Here is a 20,191-nt window from a genome sequence, read left to right on the forward strand (position 1 = left end):
ACACATGACTCCAATGGATTTCCTCATCTATTTGTGAGTAATTTATTATATGATACTGCTTATAAATCTCCTTGATAAAAAAAGATTACAAAAAGATTGGATTTTGAATGTTCTCTTATCAATGAAATTTTGTCTCTGTGAGAACATGTTTACATGTTAGATTTAAGATAAGGTTAATTTTTTGCTGCTAAATTTTTATCTTTCAGGCTTCACACTTCTTTTGGGGACTGTGGGCTCTAATTCAAGCCAAATATTCCACCATTGATTTTGATTTTCTAGGGTAAGTGTGTTTGCTTTATACAATCATGGGATACTAAAGGGTGGAAGGGACCTTTGGGGCCTTTTAGTCCAGCAGCCTGGCTATCAGAAACTGAGATCTGAGCAACACACCTCACTTCTGGGATAATGCAAATATTTCTTCATTTTTAAGGGAAAACAGGGCAGTAAAAGGTGCCTGTCAGTGGTTTTTGTGGCTGAAAGTTCTTTAAATTATGTGCCCCTGGGCTAAAATACATAGTTTACAAGGCAAGGAACATAATATTTTTGGGTATTAGGTGTTTTTTGCTGGGGAGACAAAGGTATAAAAACCTAGGTGGTCAGTGAGGTGTGCTGTCAGGTGCAAAACCTACATTTCCAGCAGTGAGAATCAAAGGTATAGGACAAAAGAACTTGATTACTTATTGCATGGAGTGTTGATCCTGGAAGTTGCTGTTCTTATTTTAAAGAGTCTTTGTACCACCAATGAATGTTAAGTTCTGTTTTGGATAGATACCTGTGTCTTTGGCCTTTTTAAAATGGTCTTTCATGGCAAGGAGCAGAGGAATTAATTTCTCCATTGGGGACTGAGCAAGATGATAAAATTAATTTTTAAAATTCATTTCACCTGGCAAAAAGTAGATTTTTTTGCACAGTTTAAGCCAGTTTACTGTGCTTAATTATGTCATTTTTGTGAGTCAGACCGATATGGATTCCCAGTTATCTCAGGCCGCAGGACCTGGCAGTCACCACTAGATGGAGTGAAAACACCAGTGATAAACCCGAAAAACTTGTCAGCTTTGACACATTCGTTTTAAATTATCAAGATCAAATTTCTGTGGCATTGTAGTCCATTAAGAAGTAAACACTGAACCACTACTTTTGATGGATGCCTTGAGAAGGCTGACCTGGAACAGAGACTGGACAGAGCTGGAGAATAAAGTATTTATTGAAAGGCCTCTGGGATATACCTTGGGCAGGACAAGAGCCTGACCAGGGCTACACCCAAGGTGGACTAAGAATGGTCACAAAATAGCTGGCTGGTCACAAAGTCTTATATTTTTATAAGTTTTGGTCCATTTGCATGTTAGGGTTTAATTGTCCAATTACAGCTTCAGGTTGTGAGGTCCCATCCTTCTTGTTCCTCCCTTCAGTGCACACTTGTTTATATTTTTGGGCCTGAAAGTTGTCCTTGGTCTTCAGCAGGAAAAGGATTTGTTTTGTCTCCCTACTCTGTGAAGAGAGCTGAGTGACGCTTAATATGTGGCTCAGAACTACACACCCAGGCAGCACAGAATCTGAAAACATGAAAGCTAAAACTTGAGGCATCATGATAATCCTGGAGCAGCATCTCTTTTGTAGACTGGGATTAGGGAGGTGCTGGAGAAGAAGTACTGTAATATCATGGCTCTGTTCTTAATTTCTTCCTTTGGTAGCTGCTAAGAGTCAATTTTGGAAGCAGGGTGCTGGGATCGGTGGGATTTTTGACTAGTCCTACTTAGTGTGGCTGTTGTCATGTGAAGAGTTACCTGTTCCTAACCTGGAATGTCTCTCTCCCTTTGCCCAGGTATGCAATTGTTCGGTTTAATCAGTATTTCAAAATGAAACTGGAGGTCATGACGTTAACTCTTCCTGAGTAACGAAGAGGAGGACTCTTACCAAGTGGATAGACAACCCCTGAATCTTTTCTGAGAACAGATACTGGAAAAAAGCTAAACATTTGTTGAAGTGCTGTAATGCTCACTTGGTGGTTCTTGCTTTATAAATAATGCCTCTAGACAGTCCTTCAATGTTAAATTTATTATGAAGAACATACGTACTGCTGTTGATATAAAACGGATTAGAAACTTGCTAAATCTATAAAAAGTTGTAGAAATGGCAATTTAATCCTTCTTTGTAATTTAACATATGTTGTATGTGAATTATTTATTATACGTTTAACATGATTCCGTTGCTGCTTTCATCAGTTTCTGTTAAAGTTGGGTGCAGACAGTGAAGTTGTTCCAAAGGATTCATTTAACAACTTATTTTGTTGGAGTTGCATTCACTTATGCTAAAGAAGACATGTCAGAGACAATTCTTCTTTTAAGGGCCTACGAGCAAAAGGAGTGACAATAGACTTGTGAGATCTCTAGTGTGGTATAGCTAGGGAGAAGGGTTAGGATGATCTTTATTTTTCTCCCCTCCCTTTTTTTTTTTTTAAGGGTAGCTTTCCATAGGATGGTACTTTATTTTTGCACAAGAATCAAGCAGCTTGTTGAAATGATAAATAACATGTTGATTTTTTTTTTTTCATCTTACTGAGCTGTAGAAATGTTCAAGTTCTGTGACCACAAGATTCTCTGAGGATATTGTACCAATCACTGGTATTAGGTGGACAACCTGCCATCCCTAACTTCCATGGGAAAGCTGCTTGTTTATTAAGTGTACTCTTAAAATCAAAAGACCACTATTCCAAACCTCTCCTCCTTTTTGAGACTTGATTCTAGATTTGACCACAATTCTGGTGTCTGTATCTGTTGTGCTCCAGTGGTGGAATGGACTGTTGGAGGTAGGAGAGCGGAGATCCTGGGGAGCAAGACAGAGGTTTACAGTTCCTGTATGGATGACAACTTTCTGCTTTGTCGCCTTCTAACCTTGGACTTTAAGTCTTAAATGCCTGGTCCTTTAGTTGTGCAGATTCTGGTATGTCTGGTGGTTCTTTTTTTATTTTTTTCCTGCCAGCAAATTGCTTTTCAAAGCCTCCAGTTTGAAGGGCAACATGGAAAAGCAATGAGTGACTTGAGCAATGAGGCTTTGATCATCATACACACTTTATTTCTTAAGGGTGTTATACCAAGAATGGTCTGGATTACAAAATGTTAGCTGAAAAGAAAAAGTTGACCTAATGGAACAATGCATAAGTTTGTGTGGAAAAGAGGCTTTAACTCTGAAAGGAAGGGTGGGACTGGGGGGGCAGGAGATGGGAAGGAACCCACAGCAGAAAACTGAAGCCCAGCAATGCAGTTTGGGGCTAGGCAGGCATGGACTTGACTCTGATGATACTCTGAAAAACTTTGCACTTTGGTCACATAAGTGCCCACATGTACAAAGTCTGTGCATGTGCATGAGCACATGCAAACACAAACTTACGTGGGGAGTCTGTTGTACAGACTCCAGCAAAGATATTTATTCAAAATTGCTTTATGGCACATGGCAGTGTATGTGTGTGTATCACGTACACACGTGTGCTTTACAAAAGCTTGGAGTGATTCAGGACAAAGAAAATTCATGTGAATGAAAAATCCTCACCAATAAAGACCATTTCCAATGGTATTCTGTTGTTTTACAAAAGCACGGTTTAGGATTTGTTTGTTTTTTTTTTCCTCTTGTTTATATTGATCTGTGAATGTTTCCATTTTATTTTTATTCAGTCAAAACCTTAAAAACCTTTATACAAGTGGGAGAACGGGGGGGGTTTTTGTAACTTGAAATGAGGTAACCATTTTCATTAGCTGGAGGCTACTATACTGGACAAACTCTCTTTCATTTGAAACAAATAGCTAAAATAGACATTTATAACTTACTTTGTAGCAGTTATCAAGGATGTTGCTAGAGCTCATGAAGGCACTGAAGACCTTAATCTTCTGTACTGTCTCCCTATGGACTTTATTGACATTTGATGAATAATACCCTGCTGTCTTGTATTTCCTTTAAGTTCAGCAAGATGTCCTTGGAACTAAGATTGCTAAAGATTTTTGAACTCTCTGTTACTATTTTGTTCCAAGCAGTGGCTTTATTTCTGACAGTGTTGCTTTGTATTTATGAAAATTTTTGAAAGAAGGCTGTGAAGTTCATTTGGTCTTGGGAAATCCAACACTTGACAGATCATAAGTTTCCCAATGGCTGGCAAAACACATTCCCTTTTCAGGTACCAGTACTACTTAGGTTTGGAGTTACTGTAATTTTTGTCAGTAGTATTTTTCTTTGTATAGCTCAAGTAGCAATAACTGCAGGAGTGGAAGTTTGCTTCCGCAGAACCAAAGCTTTTCCTGAGTGCAGCTCAATCTCATCCTTGTGGAGTGAATCCTGTAAAAGCACTTTGAAGCAGGTAGCAAATAGTCCAAGCTTTCCCTGAGCCACTTTGAAGGAGCACAAGGACTGTCACAGGTTACAGTGGTTGACTTTGCAGTACTGGTCAAGGCTTTAAGTTTGCACATTGGAATTCACTTCAGATACTTCAACACTGCTCTGCAGCAGCTTTCTCTCAAGAGAAGTGCAGGTTAAATCCATTTGTGATCAGCTCTGAGGAAATACTGTAAAAACATCTCCCAGAATGAAATGCCAGTTACCTTGAGCCTTGTTCCACATCCGTTTGAGCCAGTAGCACTCGGATATCCTCGTTTCCTGAGGAATATCTACAGGTGCATTAAGTTGGAAGTAGTAATTTGCATTGCAGATGATAAGGTAGCTTGAAACTGTGAATACAGGACATTCTGAATGTAAGTTAGGTACTTGAGAACATGTACTTGTTTCACCTTATTTATCTCGGTCTCTGTAATAGCAACATGAAGATACTGGAAGTAGGATGAAAAAAATGACTGAGCTCTAGAAACATCCTGTAGTAGTTTTGACTGTGACTTGCCAAGAAGATACTCTGTTGCCTTTGTTAAGCTAAGGGCACGAATGCCAAAATTAATAATTCTTGCTGTAGTTAAAGCTATATTGTAAATATAAAGAGGATTATTAATCTGGGCTTTCTTGCAGAAATAGCATCAAGTCAATAGACCGTAGTGGCCTGGTTGCTTTTGTAAAGCAGAATAGTGTGATTTTTTTTTTCCTTCTCATTTCTGCAGTCAGATCTGGCTAATCCAGGCCTAATTTCTTAGGTCACCCAAGCACTAAAGATTTCTGGATGGTCACTAGTCTCCTGTCACATATTTTTTAAAAATACCTTCATTGACACTTGTTGATTTACTTTTTAAAAGGACATGTGAAATTTGCATTAACCAGGTCTGACTGTACATGTATATACAACAGTGTAAATAACCATTTGTAAATTAGTGTGAATTGTACTCTATCTTGCATTTATGGACTTGTGTATTGCATTGTATTCTCTCCTATTTTGTAGAAATCTTGATGTAAAGAAGAAATCTAACTCTGTGTGTGGACTTCTTTTGTTAAATTGATTTATAACGGAGCATAATACTTCCCTGTTAAGATATCCATTTGTAGCCTTGGACACCCAGTGTCTTTTTTTCCCCATTAGCTTTTTTGAAATCTTGCTCTTGGGAATGATTCTGGGAATAAAGAGATTTATGCAGTACTTACATTAAGAGAAAATCTGTTCTAATAATAGGGCAAACCATGTGTCAGAGGTATATGCAGTACCAGTGGGATAGGGAAAGTTGTTAAAATTGTTTATTTAAACTTCCAAAAATTTCCTATACATTCTTGAATGCTGTTGACTTCTAAACTAAGTGTGTTGGATTGAAGCACTCCTGAAGTGTGTCCTCCCATGGGGACACTGATTGAGGTAGCTGTGATAGGAGTCCCTCAAATGCTTTTGGTGGATATAGCATACTAATTGGATTAGTTGCTAACTTATAAATGCTTATGCTGAATGCCCAAATCACTCATATAGTTCTGTCAATTAATTTACCTCAACTCTAGAACTATTGGTACTCCTTTAGAGTATTTAAAACTTATGGGTGAGATATTTTCCCTGTGTGTGACTCCCTCCCCCTCCTCCTTGTGCCCACAACCCTACTTTTAGCATAAACATGGATCTAAAATCTTCCTTTCCATACTTGGCTTATCACTATTTCCTTTTGGCCTAAAATTACGTTCTACTTTGTCAGTACATGACAATTCTCATCAGATTTTTTTTTTTTTTTGTGTAATAAGTCCCTTTCTGAAGAGGCCTTGAACCTTGGAAACAGAGACATAATGAAGGTTAGTTTTTTTCCCTGATTGTATTTCATCACTGTTGCCTTTCATTTTCTGTTACGAACTCCATTGTGTCCTTCAAGCTGTTAGTTTATTCTTCTCACTGGTGTGTTTAATACCTCAGCTGGAAAATTCTGGTTTGCAAATCTTATTCTCTATCTGACAAATTGATCTTGATGCAGTTTGTACGACCCTCTCAGCCTTACCTGTGGTGACACTTGGGGTTACAAAGGTCCTGGGAAGTGAGTTTATCCAAGAAGTACTAGTCAAGAGGAGGGATGGGCTTGGTAAATGGAAGTAAAAGGAAATCACTCACTTGGAAGCTCAAGTTATTGCTGTAGCAGGGTATTGAATATGCTTGTTTACTTTCATGGTTTAAAGACAAGAGCAAATTAAAAAATGGTAAAGTTTATTTCAGAATGAAGTTCAGATTTTTTTAAAATCCCTTTGGTAGGTAACAGAAACTTACAAATACTCTTTTATTAGTCATACCAAAAGAAATCTTAAAATTGGGTGACCTTTAAATAAGACTTTGTTGTAAACCGCAGTGACACTGTAATCTCTTGTTTAGGGCAGTCCTTGTAGTTGGCAGAGCAGGTTGACCATGTCTCACGTGTCTCTGTTTTAGGTGGTTGTGTGTGTTCCTTGTTTTCATGATTTTTGTTATATGTTGTGTTGTAAGATTGCTGAACTGCTGCACTTGGCAACTGTCTACTGTCATCTTCCGCACCAGGCAGGTTGTAATTGTGGTAGTGGAGCAGAAAGCATTTTTTTCAGACCTTAAGGGAGATGCAAGGCTGATGTGGAGCAGTCTTGCAGATGATTTTTCTTCCCTCTTTATGACTGTGAGTGGCAAACTGATTGTTTTCAATAGCTGTGAAAGATAGGAAAAAACAAGACCTTTGAGCTCGTGCAAGGTAGATGTTCCATTAGCCAAACACAGGATCTTTAGGGAAGGGGCTCTCAACAGTGAGAAATCACACAATTCCAGATGGAATGTGTTGGATTAAACACGACTTTGTGGATTAGAGACCTTCAGTGGGAAGGAAAATGTGTGTTATGTTTGCACAGGCTGGTTGTAAGGAGGTGCTCTATCCAAGGGAAGTACTCAGATACTGGAAAAGGCATTGTTTAATTTTTTTTTTTCTTTTTAAGTTTTTCTTTAACAGTTGATCTGATCTGTAGAGATTATGTAATTAGGAAACCAATCAGCCTGGGCAGAGAGGGAAGAGGCTGTTCAAAAATTCATTTATAAAAAAGAAAGCACCTTTGTAGCTGATTATTTTGCAAGACATTGTGTTCTAGGCTTTTCTGTGTATTTAATAGTGTGGCTGGTGCTCTGCACTGAATTCTTCCGTAAAGGGTTTTATTACTGTTGGGAAATGTCAGGAAACTGACTGGGATGGCTCTGGAGACTACTGGGATCTTAGATGGCCAGACTTCACCAGATGCCCAAACTTTAGGTTCAAGATTTCACAATCTGTTTCTGCAGCCTTCTAAAGCTGCCAAGCTGCTATCAGAGTTAGTATCCCTGTGGTGTGGAATTTAGTTAATGGACTTCCCAAATATCTTTGATTTGATGTTTATAGAGAGATGACACAGAGAGAAACTTCATGGAAATGAAAAGGAAAGGAAAACAAGTTATTTGAAATCAAGCAAGCAAACTTTGATGCTAAATGCTGAAATAACTTCAGGTCCTGCACCAGCCTATTTTTGTGGCATTGCAACTGTGTTTTCCCTCTATTAAGTGGTTTTGGGTTTTTTTCCCACTTTGAGACCCATGCAAAATAAAAGAGACCTTGGAAGAGAAATGTGAAAAATATCGTATGGATAAAATATAGTGTGAACTAGAGAAGAAGTATATGTCTCTAAATTTTTGGTAGTAGTAATTCTTAAGTGTTATCAGAAAATAAGTGTCCAGTCTTAAGTGTGTGAAAGTTCGTTTGTTTTTGTTTTGGTTTTTTTTGTAACAAGTTTCCATTTACCATTTTGTATCACAGTGTGGTAGTCAATGCTGCTGCTTTGTACACAAGTGCTTTGAATAGTCTCAGCACAGAGAATGTATCCAATCTTTCTAAGGTGTGACTTCAAGTCAGAGCCATTGGTTCTAAGCCTCTTCACTAAAACCCTTTCAACACTTGCAGACACAGGGCCACAGCATATTAGGAATATATTCAATTTGGTGTCATTTTCTTTGTTACTGCGGATTTTTCAGTGTTCTTTTAAACACAAGTCCACTTGTATCCTGTGAGTAAACTAAGCTCAAATTATGAAAGAGCCTTTGTCATCTTCTAGCACTGTCATCCCCCAAAAGAGTCCCCATGCCTCTTGTATGTTGTGGTATTTAGGTGCATCATTTATTCATTGGAGTGAATTGTATTTCTTTTGAGCTAAATGTGATTGAAACTATTCTAAGGCCTTCTACCACTGATTAAATGAAGTAATGTACCTTTCAAAGAGATTTATATTGTGTAAATAATTTCAAACTGCAACAATAAAGTTGGTTTCTAATGGCACTGTTTGTGTATATTGTGATGATTTTGCTTTCCCCAGGTTTGGAAACTCTTGATACAGAGTAGTCAAGAGTTCTTAAAGGGCTTTGACTTATGTCCAAATGCACACCTCTCCATGGAATAAACAATGCAGCTAAAAAGAAATATTTTGAGACAGAATTTGGCTTGCACAAAGTTAACAGTTAACTTTTGCATATTTATGCAAAACATAAGTTTTGCATATCAAATAGGCTTGGTCATTGTCTGCTGAAATTTAATGTGGGAGACAGGAATTAGCTGGAACATGGCTGTCAGGAGGGATCACTGCCATTGAGGAAAAGGAGGAAAGCATGCAAAGTTAGGGCTGCACCGAAATTTAATTTATTCCTCATAAGTGCTGTTTTAACTCTGGGGGACCATTTTATAGGCTGATTCATGATGCTGAAAATAAGCTCTGCATCCAGTGCCAGTGGCACAGGGTTGGATACGTGCTTGTGGATCAGCTGGAATGTGTTCAAGGCCAGATGGGATTGGACTCTGAGCAACCTGGGATAGTAGGTGTCCCTTCAACTCCAACAGGGAGTTGGAACTGGATGATCTTTTAGGATTCCTTCAAACCCCATTCTATGATTTCAATTTAACAGAAAATACTCAGACTGACTGGGTTTTTGGGGGTTACTGTCCCTACTGAATTGCTGCTTAGAGCCAGGAGATGGTATTTCTCTGGCATCCACTGCTCAAATCCTCAAAGTTTCCCAGGGAGGGCTAAGCTGTGGCTCATCATTGTTCACTGTTGTAGTTGCAGTGGGGAGATCTGTGCTGATGATTTAGTCCAAGGTACCCACAGTAGCTGGGGATCCCTGTTTCACATGGAGGAACTGGAGAACCCTTCCTGGCAATTGGGAAAATCCAAAACAATGCATCCACCCATAGGTGAGGTGTCTAAATTCACCTCAAAAGTGGGTCCAGCTTTTATAGACCCAAATCAGCACGTCAGAGTGGTTTGATTGTATTTTTAGCACAGAAACTCCTGCATCTCATGGCACACTTCCTGACCAGCAGAGGCCAGGGCTTGGCCAGAGCCCAGGCCTCAGCTGGGAGGGTTTTCCCCTAAAATACCCTACAAACAGCCCTCTGTTCATGCCTGATGGGGAAGTTTCTTAAAATGACACATGACTTGCAGATAATTACACAAGGTTATACAGAGCTAGCATAAGCATCCTGTAATACATTTTAAGCTAAATAATACTGATGGTGTTAGTCACACAATACCCAGGATTCATCTTGTAAATCAACTCTGGCTGAGGGCTGCTGCTCAGGCCTCAGCACATCCCCTGGGCAAGTTAGAACGATGGCTTTTACTTTTCCTCCTTCTTTCTTGTGGATACCTTTTATTTTTTTCCCTGTGCTCTGGGAAATAAAGCAGGATGACAGACTCCAGCACTTACCCGCAGGTGGCAATGGAGCTGCAGGCTCTGTCTCACTGTTGGAGAAGCTTTTTCCAGACAGCTCTTTTCTGTAATGCAGCATGTAATACATTGAGTTAAACAGGAAAAAGGGTATTCTTTTATCTCTCAATGAGTTGCAGCCAAGATCTTGTAATTGCCTTGCTCTTAATGTTGCATAACTGTTAGCAAGACTCAAGCCAAGCATTAATGAATTTCATCAGAACTTCATTTTTTAATGAGCATCATTAATCATTAGTCATGCGTGCTACAACCTACACTCTTCTAAAGTGGGGCTTTGCCAATCCTGTTGCACTATAAAAACAGCAGCATGTCCTCCCCAGATTTTATCAGTGAAATAACAAGAAAAGACTATGGAGAGAGGGAGACACAAAAAACTTGTATTTGACCTTTTAAATACTTAGGATGCTCTCTGAAAGTTGGGCTGAAGCTTCAGCTTGTGAGCAGCTGCTGCTCCATTTTTCTCTGGGCTGTGGTGACAATGTGAGAACTCTGAAGTTGCTCTAAGCCCATGGTGTTGTTCCAGCCTCTGCACGTGGATTCACTGGGCTCCCCTGACTTGTTACAAAAATCAGTCAAGCTTTGAAGGTAAAACTTGAAAATAAATTTGGAAAGATGATGTCTAGAGGTCTTTTGGATTGTGCAACAGGTTGTATTCAAAAGCTACAGAAGGAGCAGTGGGTTCCTGGCTGTCCCAGCACATTTGTCCAGATTTAGCAATTCCAGTAATGAGCAAGTGACAGTGTTTTATCTGCACCAAGCTCTCTCGCAGCTTCTTCATGCTTCTGCATAAAGCAGAGCTAACTTAATTCACCCACCTCTGCAAGTTAAGTTGTCATGCAGGTGCCAGACTGGTAGAGCTATACAGGAAACAAAAGCTTTTCCTTGGTGTGTGTCCCTATGCAGGATGACTCACAACTCCTCCCAGGCAGTCAGAGACAGGAGAAGAGCAAATGGCCTCAAGCTGCACCAGGACTGGTTCAGGTTGGACATCAGGAACAATCTCTTCACCAAAAGGGTTGTCAAGCACTGGCATGGGCTGCCAAGGGAAGTGATGGAGTCATCATCCCTGGAAGTGCCCAAGAAATGACTCTACGTGGCACTTATGATGTGGTTGAGAAGGTGATGCTCAGTCAAAAGTTGGACTCTGTGATCTTGGAGGTCTTTTCTCACCTTAATGGTTATGTGATTCCAAGTCTGACCCAAAAGGTGCAGTGTCTCACTGCAGTTGCTGACTAGAAGCAAGATTTCAGAAACATATTAAACCAAAGAAAACTAATGAAACTCTATCTAATAATTCTGCACAAGGAAAAACTATTTTCTGCATCTTATGCACTTGACCAAGAAAATGTTTTACTCTGATCTTGACCTATGTGAATACTAATGTTTGTGGTTAAAAGTAGAGGAGTTGTCTGAGATAGTATTGTATGGGGGGAAGAGTAAAATCATGGAATCACAGAATCACTGAGGTTGGAAAAGACCTCCAAGATCATTGAGTCCAAACTTTGACCAAACATCACCTCACCAACTAAACTAGAGCAATGGGTGCCAAGTCATTTCTTAATATATCACAGATAATAATAATTATAATAGTATCAAGGGATATTCATATATTGAAATATGAGATCTTCATTTGCTGGAGTCAGAAAGAAGAATGTATCTCCCTGAAGGAAAAAGGAGCTACAACATAGAAGAAAAAGACAAGGAAAGAGTTATGGGACAGGTAATGGAAAAAGGATTAATGAAAAGGTGCACTGACATGGGAGAGAGTGGAGGGTTTAAAAACAGGGACATGAAATAAAAGGGAGCAGCTAAGATGAGGGGGAGGAGATATTGAATAGAGTGGCAAGATTGGATCAGATATCTGTTGCAAATAATCAATTTGCCTTTGAGAAAAAAATGGAAGATACAATTCTGTATAACAACAATAACACACACACAAAAAATTTACAATGTAAACCTATCTATAAATATAGGCTGAAAATACCAGAAGATGGTACGAAATTTTCTATCCCTGTATCAGCTATTAGACTTAGTTGTTGACAATGTTCTAGTGAAAACAACAGTCTGAACCCATAGCAATGGGAAACAAAGGATCTCCTTGCTTGCTTCGAAGATCATTTATTGTAATGAACTGAATCCTTTTATGTCCTACACTTAACCCAAAACAAGCACTGCAGTGTTGCTGTTCATGCATCCCTTTACCCAGTCAGCTCTCTGCTCACATGCATCTCCTAAACCAAGCACTGCCTCACGCACAAGGCATCGCCTTTCCTGGCAATATTAAAAACTTTCTGTCCTACTGCCTGCCAGGCTTCCAGTTGAGAAGTCCCAGTAGAAGGGAAATGTTTTATATGTGTGATTACCCTGTCTAACAAGGCACCCAGCTTAGCATCAGAGATATCTGTACTTTGCCGATGCAGGAGCTGCCATAACAGGTCTTTGTTCCAGGGATATTTTTCCTCCCATAATTTTTCCACTTATCACCTGATGGGTGATGGATGTGTTTGTGTTCCTTTACCAAACTTTGCCTGGTTGACCCCAATTCCTGCTTCAGTGGAAGTTACTGTTATGCCATCCAAGTCTTTCACCACCTGTGAAATGTCCCTGTGTGGGTACCATTTGTAGCAACTGGGGACAAAGACACACAGACCTTCTTGCTTGCTTCAAAGATGATCTTTTATTGTAACAGACCAAACTCTATAATGTCCTACACTTAACCCAAAACAAGCATGCTTTGACTGCCTGCCACTGCAATGTGGCTGCTCATGGGTCTCTTTACCCAATCAGTTCTCTGATCATGTGGTCTCCTCAACCAAGCACTGCCTCAAGAACATGCCAGCTACACATCTGTTCTCTGGATACATGACCTGGTTTTTACCTTGCTGTCAGCTGAACCTTTCCCAGAGTGCTTTCTGTTGAGCTAGAGTGAACAGGATTTCTTGTCTCCCACACTAACCAGTGTCCATCATGTGTACATTAAATGGAGTAAAAGAAACCAGCTGGCTGGCAAAGATAATTTCCTTGCCCCAGGAAATGATCTGAAATTGCAAAATGTTATCCCACTGTCACATTGTTCTGCAAAGAAATGTGTGGCATACAATAAATTAATTTCTTCAAATAATTCAATGTTTTATTTAAATATATAATATTCATGGGAGATAAAATCGCTGACTTGCACTTCCTAACTCTTGGCTGTATTTTTTTAAATAGAACAGTAGAAGGACATGCATCATCTATGTTACAAATGAGCTGATATCCTTCTTACTTTGTGTGTAAGTATACACACACAGGGAGAAAACAAAGGATGTTACAATGGATATAACGGTAGAAGAAGATAGATTCCCATTTTAGATGTACAGAAGAACATAATATAAATATAAATTGCAAACCTAGTTCGGCACAATTGGTTTTGTAGCATGAGCAGGAATTAACCACTGATATTATATTGATCAAGCTTTAATTTCTTTCCTGATGAAATGGTGCTCACTGAGAATCAAATGTTTCTACAGAAATGCTCTTTTTGCAGGTATCCCTCTTGCATCTGTGTGAGTCTCTGTGTCACCAGGGCAATGATTCTAGATCAGGTCTCCTTTTCTCTTCCTAAAACGAAGGTTAAAAGCTCAGTCTCATTAGATTTATTACTACAACTTTGAGTTAGAAATAATTTTGTGAAACCATGTCCATGGTTTTTAATCCAAACATCCACTTTCATCAACTGTTGACAGTGTTGATAATAAATTCCTGATTTTTGGCATAATTTGATTCAGTTAAAACATCTTGGCTATCTTCAGATTATTAACCATGTGCAAATAATTGATGTGTAGATTCACATAGATTATAAAGACAGTGGATATTTTAAAAACACTTATTCTGTTCTTTTCTGTAACTCAGGTTAGATAATTTTCCCCCTTCTTCTCCTGAGCTGAACCAAAATAACTTGTACCTTCAGTAAAGTTTTGATTAAAAGACATCTGAAATGATGAGTTCACCATGGTGATAATTGCTATGTTTCTAGGGTCAGTCAGGCTCACCAGCAAAAAAAGTTGCTTCATTTCTCCTCTGAACTTGTCTGCTTTAAATTCCTTTTTAAACTCTGTCCTTAAAAAAAACTCCAGTAACCTTTTATATATTAATTTTTCCTCACCCCTTTTCAGTCTGTGATGGGCAAAATAACAAAAGGCACTAACTTGGCTTGTCCTTTCCTCAACGTCTTTTCCCATTATTCCAGTTTTATGTTGCTGGTATCAGAGCAGGACACCACCTTCCTCCATTGTTCTCTTATCAGTATCTTGCTTGTTTCGCTCCTGCTTTCATTTACTGCTCAATTATTTATCCATTAAAACACCTTGGTCTGTCCTCACAATGCAGAGGTTTTTTGGGGGCAATGTCTGGATTTTTCTGACTTGAAACAGCTGCTATTTGAGTCACAGGTCTCTCAAAGTGGTCCCCATCACACTGGTCGCTCTGCTAAACTCCTTAGTGCCTAGAAATTTTTCAGAAGTGTTTTTATATTTATTTCAGGATTGCAGATCAGAATGTTAAATAGCACTGGCCCATAAACTAATCTCTTTCATCTTATAGTTGATTCACAGTAATAATTCACCACTGACAACTATTTTTTGAGATCTGTGAGTTAGCCAGTTTTTAATTAGAGCTCAGTGAAACAATTCTTCTATAAAAAAGAATTCTGTTTGTTGAAATCCAAATGTTTTGCAAGAATGTGTCAATATCGACAAATATTTTTAACAAGGAAAAGTCAAAACATTTCATTTTTACTTTCTTGATTTATTTTAATAATATGAAAACTTTTTAAAATATAAAATTGTTTTGACTTTATCATGTTTTCATTTCAATTTATTTCTATATTAAATTATCTTTAACATGTTTCATATTAAATACACCAGCTAACACATATTTAACATAAGAGGAGCTCAAATGAGATGGATAAACATTATCTAAATGAATTTTTGGAAATATGTTCACTGTTCTAAATTAAATTGAAAGCAAATTTTAATGCATTACTGATTTTTGAAATCACAAGATTTTGCTCTGAACTGGAAACTTTTTCAGCTCCCCTCTACAGCCCTGAATTTTCCCACAAGGTAAGTTTGCAATCTTGATCAATTTAACACCCACTGTAAATGATAAGCAGTAACAGTGGTTTAGTTACAATAATAACATTGCTCCACCTACAAAAGTGAGCTCATTTTGTCAGTTTATAACTGGAATAATATACATATTTAAGTTTTGGTTGTTCTTAATTTTGGGGTTTTAGCAATTCAAGTTGTGTTCTCACAGTTCTTCATCTTGAAGGGTCATGGTTTAAGAGGTTGAAGCTGTAGTCTCACACATTACAGACATTCACAGTTTACTACACACCAGGTGCTGCAAAATTAGGGCCATTCCAATGAAACACAGGAGTAAAACTCTGGAGTTCTCTCCCAAAATTTCCTGGCAAACACATGAACAATGGGCAGCAAAGTCTTGAGCTGTGCCACTCACCATTTCTCATCAATAGGAGCCGACCAGCCAAAGGTTATTTGGAGACTTTCAATCTTGATGAGGTCCTGGGCAGGAGCAGGTTGACCTCCAAAAGTCAAATTTTGAGAGCACTTAATTTTTAGCCAGAGCATTTCTTGACCCAGCTTATGGTGCGGCCATGGGACCCAACAAACTGGAAGGCCATGGTGGGATCCAAAATGAGACAAGGCTGGGCTTTTGGGCAGCAGTCTCTGCCTGGGTTGGGCTGTCAGTGCAGGTGGTGGCTGCTGTGCTGCTTCCTGGCCACAAAATTTTGAAACACTGGAGGTATCATCTGATGGGTAGCTGGGCAATAAGAGGATGACTTGACCAAGAATGATTTTTCCAAGTAGTCCATGCTGGATTGGAAGAGGAAAAAGAGATAATAAATTGAATGGCTGAGGAATAGAGTTCAAAATAGGCTTGTAAATTGAAGGAATAACAGTAAAGAAATGAAAGATGGAGGAACCAAGAAAAATAGATGAAAAAAAAGTCATACATGAAGCCAAAGATAAAGTTCCAGTATTTTCCTTTGCAGATAAATAATTTGGGACTTATCTTTAAAGAAGAAATCAATCTGCAATGTACCTGATCATCGGGTATGTTTATATGAGCACAGGTACAGCCTTTGGCTTCTGGGGAGGTTCTTGTGTGACAGGGACCATGATAAAGTTGTGTGTCAGCAATAGGCTGTGATTTCTGAGTTGACATGGGTTCAAATCAAGACAAATGCTAAAAGCTTCAGGCTTCCCTTGACCTGGAAGTTCCATAGTGTTTATCATTTTGCAGTTCCACGTAAAGAGAGGCACGAAAGGATGATGATTTGCAAAGCCCACTCCATAAAGGATTACAAATTAAAAGACATTCTGACACAATGGAGAGCCTGTGACAAAACTCCAGATGATGTTAGGCAGCCTGGCTCACTTGACATCCCCTCTCAGCCCTCCCTCTTCTTTGGATGCCTTCTCTCCCCTTATTGCTAACAGGGCATAGTAATTTTTATAATTAAGGGCCAGGTCTTCAGCTTTTGTTCAACCACCAAAACTCCCTGGAGACTGACAGGTTCAGACCAGCTGGAGCTCCAACACCTGACACTTCAGGCCCAGTGCAGTAGCTGGAGACCAGTGTTGATCCTTAGGGGTCTCAGAAGAAGAAATGAACAGAAGCAAAACCTGGGACTCGCACTGTTCTCCCCTCCCATGACTGACTCTGCTTATAAACTGGCACAGTATCCTTAGCCAAACAAGACACAGGATTCTTGTCAGCCAATGAAAATATAGATTGCCAGGCACAATCCTCTTTTACTGCAATTTCTGGTTATCATACAGGTTCTTCATTTCAGCTTCTGTGTTCCCCTGTCTTTTCCCTTTTGCTCCTCTCCTCCTGTCCCTGCTGCAGCCTGGCTGAGTTCCTGCCCCTGCCAAAGGAATAATTCCATTGTTGAGTCCTCATATGACGGAGGCATCCCAATCTGAGCCAGGCATAGTTGGTGCCCAAGAGTCCCCAGTCACCTCTTCTACTGCTACAAAACAGCATGGGATGGCTGGAAAAAATCAGATTAAACTTCTCATGAAACAGCTTTCCTTCCAGATAAGACCCTGTTGCTGTGGAGGAGCACAGTGTGGGGATGAGAGGCAATCTAGAACCTGCCTCTCTGGAGTAAGTGGCATTTTAAATGACCAAACAGAGTTAAGAGTTGACTGAAGATTTTACTCTTGCAGAGGAGCTGAAGGCATCTGCTCACTAATAAATGTGTGAAGGAAACATTTGCTTATATCAGGCTGTGGTGGAAGAGAGCCTGCTTTAAAACCAGTAAGTCATAAATAAGCTCTGAGTGAAGCCTTTTTGTTATTAATTCAAGGCTGCGGAATGAGCAGATGGAGCAGCCCAGGGAGAAGGACCTGAGGGGGTGCTGGAGGATGAGAGGTGGCCACACCTCAGCCATGTGTACTGGGACCCTGAACCTCTGTGCTGGGCTGAGCCCCCAGGGTGGGCAGCAGGGAAGGGGAGGGGAAATTCTGTCCCTCTGTCCTGCTCTGCTGACATCCCTCTGCAGGGCTGCATCCTGCCCTGGGATCTCAGCACAGTGAGGACACAGAGCTGTTGGAGTGAGTCCAGAGGAGGGACACCAAGGTGATCAGAGGGATGGAGCAGCCCTGTTGGGAGAATTGGGATTGTTCAGCCTGGAGAAGGGAAGGCTTTGGAATGACCTCATTGTGGCCTTTGCAAGGGCCTGGAGTGACAGAGTAGGAGGGAATGGCCTCAAACTGGGAAAGTAGGTTTGGACTGGATATTAGGAAGAAATTCTTGGCTGTGAGCATAATGAGGCCCTGGCACAAGTTGCCCAGAGAAGCTGTGGCTGCCTCATCCCTGGAAATGTTCAAGACCAGGTTGGATGGGACTTGGAGCAACCTGGGCTAGTGAAAGATGTCCCTGTCCATGGAAGAAGGTTGGAAGAAGATAATCTTTAAGGTCCTTTCCAACACAAACTATTCTGTGATTCCCAGCAACAGGCAGGTACCTGAACCTGATGGGGGGTGGGGAGGTGGGGGCAGCCAGCAGCTCTGCAACCCAACTCAAAGGTGGGCACAATATGAAAAGTAAGAAATTATAGCAGAGGTAATAGAAAAATGGTCATGAAACTTCTACCCCACCTTGTGTGTAGGAAAACAACAGCTTGGTCAAAGTGGAAAATTTGATGAAATGGACATTCCTAGGGAAAGTGTCTGTTTTCAATTCTGTACCATGCACCAAGACTTAAATCTGTTACTGTTTTAGTTTTCTCAACAAAAAAATATTTTTTTTAGCAAGTACTTGGTTTGTTTTTTCTTTAAAAAGAATAATTTTATTTCCAAAGTACAGTTAATCTTGAAAACTCTTTACTAACAGCCACTAAGAATCCAGCCTGGTGAAATATTTGGCTGAAAAATTGCACATGCTATTTTCAGCTCCAGTGTTTCAGTTTGTACATGTCCAAACCTTTATGGTTTGAAATTTTGGACAAAAGAATATTTAAGAAAAAAATTTTGGTTGCCCTGTCAACACTTTTCATTAAAAGTAACAAACTTACCTCAGCAATGGAACTGCTCTCCCTGTGTAGCAGTAACATTATATCCAAAAATATACTTTATTGTATAGTGGTGATGTTACTGGCAGTGACTAATCTCTCTAGAACTCAAAGTCCTCTATCCATCTGCAAAGCTGAGATGTCACCTCTTCAGGATAAATAATCTTTACCGAAGCTGCTTTTGCAATACAAAAGCTTACAGTGTTCCTAAAATTTTTGCAGGCTTAGACACTTAGATCTAAAGTACCATTTTAATTCATTAAGTAACTCCTTAATTAAATTAACAAATGCCCCCTTTCCTAATCAGTAGATCGTCTGTCTCTTATTCTGAGTCATATTCCAAGTGACAAAAAATTATGGCATTTTCTCTCATTAACACTGCAGAGCAACAGTAGCAATGACTGACCTAGATGCTCTTTTGCTTCAGGAAGAGAATTTTACTAAACTTTATTAATATCCCCCATGAAAATTCAATAAATCACATTTTTAATGGACAACCTAACTTTTTACTGAAGGACCTTTAATGCCGGTGGTGGGTAAGGAAGATGCTTTGCTTACAGCACTCAGACAGTAAAGAACTCTGACAGAACAGGAAAAGTGATTAGATTTTGATTCAGGTGCCTACAGATTTTGAGACAGGGGTGTGAATTTTTGTGTTTAAGACAGCATAGTCAGTGCTGTAGTGGAACACATGAGCTTAGTGACAAACTGTGCAATTTAAAAATTCACAGTGCCATTTCTCTGCTCCCCTATCTAGAGAGGACACAAGCTCTGCTTTTCAAACTATGTTTAACAGAAATAGATAAAAAGATGCCTTACAAGATTTCCTGCTTACTTTGTGTCCCAGAGCAATACCTAACAAATTTAAAGAAAGCAAAGAGTGAAAGAGAATTAGGAAAAGGTTCAACCTAAACAAAACAAGCCAGTCATGTAACAAGAGATACTGAAGAAACATGAGAAATGCAAGCAGGAAGACCACATCGACACCTGGAAGCATTAAACATATGAACCTCTTTTATTGCTCAGTTTGTGCTTTATTCTCACTGTAACTTGACCAGGTATATGCAATTTTCTTCTTTTATCCAGGAGAAGCTTATCAAGAGAATGCTGTTCTACAGCAAGGTTTTTACAGCACCATTCTGTTCATTACTACATCAGAGAAGACCCAACAGGCAGCCTGTGGAAAACCACAGTTATCCATCAGTTGTATTTTTAGAAACAGTGCTTCTGCTGCCTTTAAACCTTTTGAATCTGCCCAAGGAGAGCAAAAAAATGTGTGAAACAGTAATATAGAATTAATTCTAAATAGAAAGTCTGCCAGGTGCTCCCTAAGGTCTCTGGGCAGTGTAAGAGCAGAACTGATATTTTCAGATGGACACAGAAGAGAGGAGTTACAAATCATAGAATCACAGAATGACAGAATGGTCTGGGTTGGAAGAGACCTTTAGGGTAATCTCATT

The 20,191-nt window shown here is 39.5% G+C and overlaps 1 protein-coding gene across 1 annotated transcript in view; it reads left to right on the forward strand.

The window, feature by feature from the left end:
- ETNK1 (ethanolamine kinase 1) overlaps window positions 1–8,699 on the forward strand; it is a 31,100-nt gene extending 22,401 nt beyond the window's left edge. Inside the window, exons 7-8 of the mRNA XM_083860173.1 lie at window positions 207–280; window positions 1,823–8,699. Coding sequence (XP_083716299.1) covers window positions 207–280; window positions 1,823–1,895 — 147 coding nt within the window. The 3' untranslated portion in view covers window positions 1,896–8,699. The remainder of the gene's footprint in view (window positions 1–206; window positions 281–1,822) is intronic.
- Window positions 8,700–20,191: the final 11,492 nt, after the last annotated feature.

Source organism: Zosterops lateralis, assembly GCF_965231275.1.
Source record: "Zosterops lateralis genome assembly, chromosome: 4".
Classification (NCBI taxonomy): Eukaryota; Metazoa; Chordata; class Aves; order Passeriformes; family Zosteropidae; genus Zosterops; species Zosterops lateralis.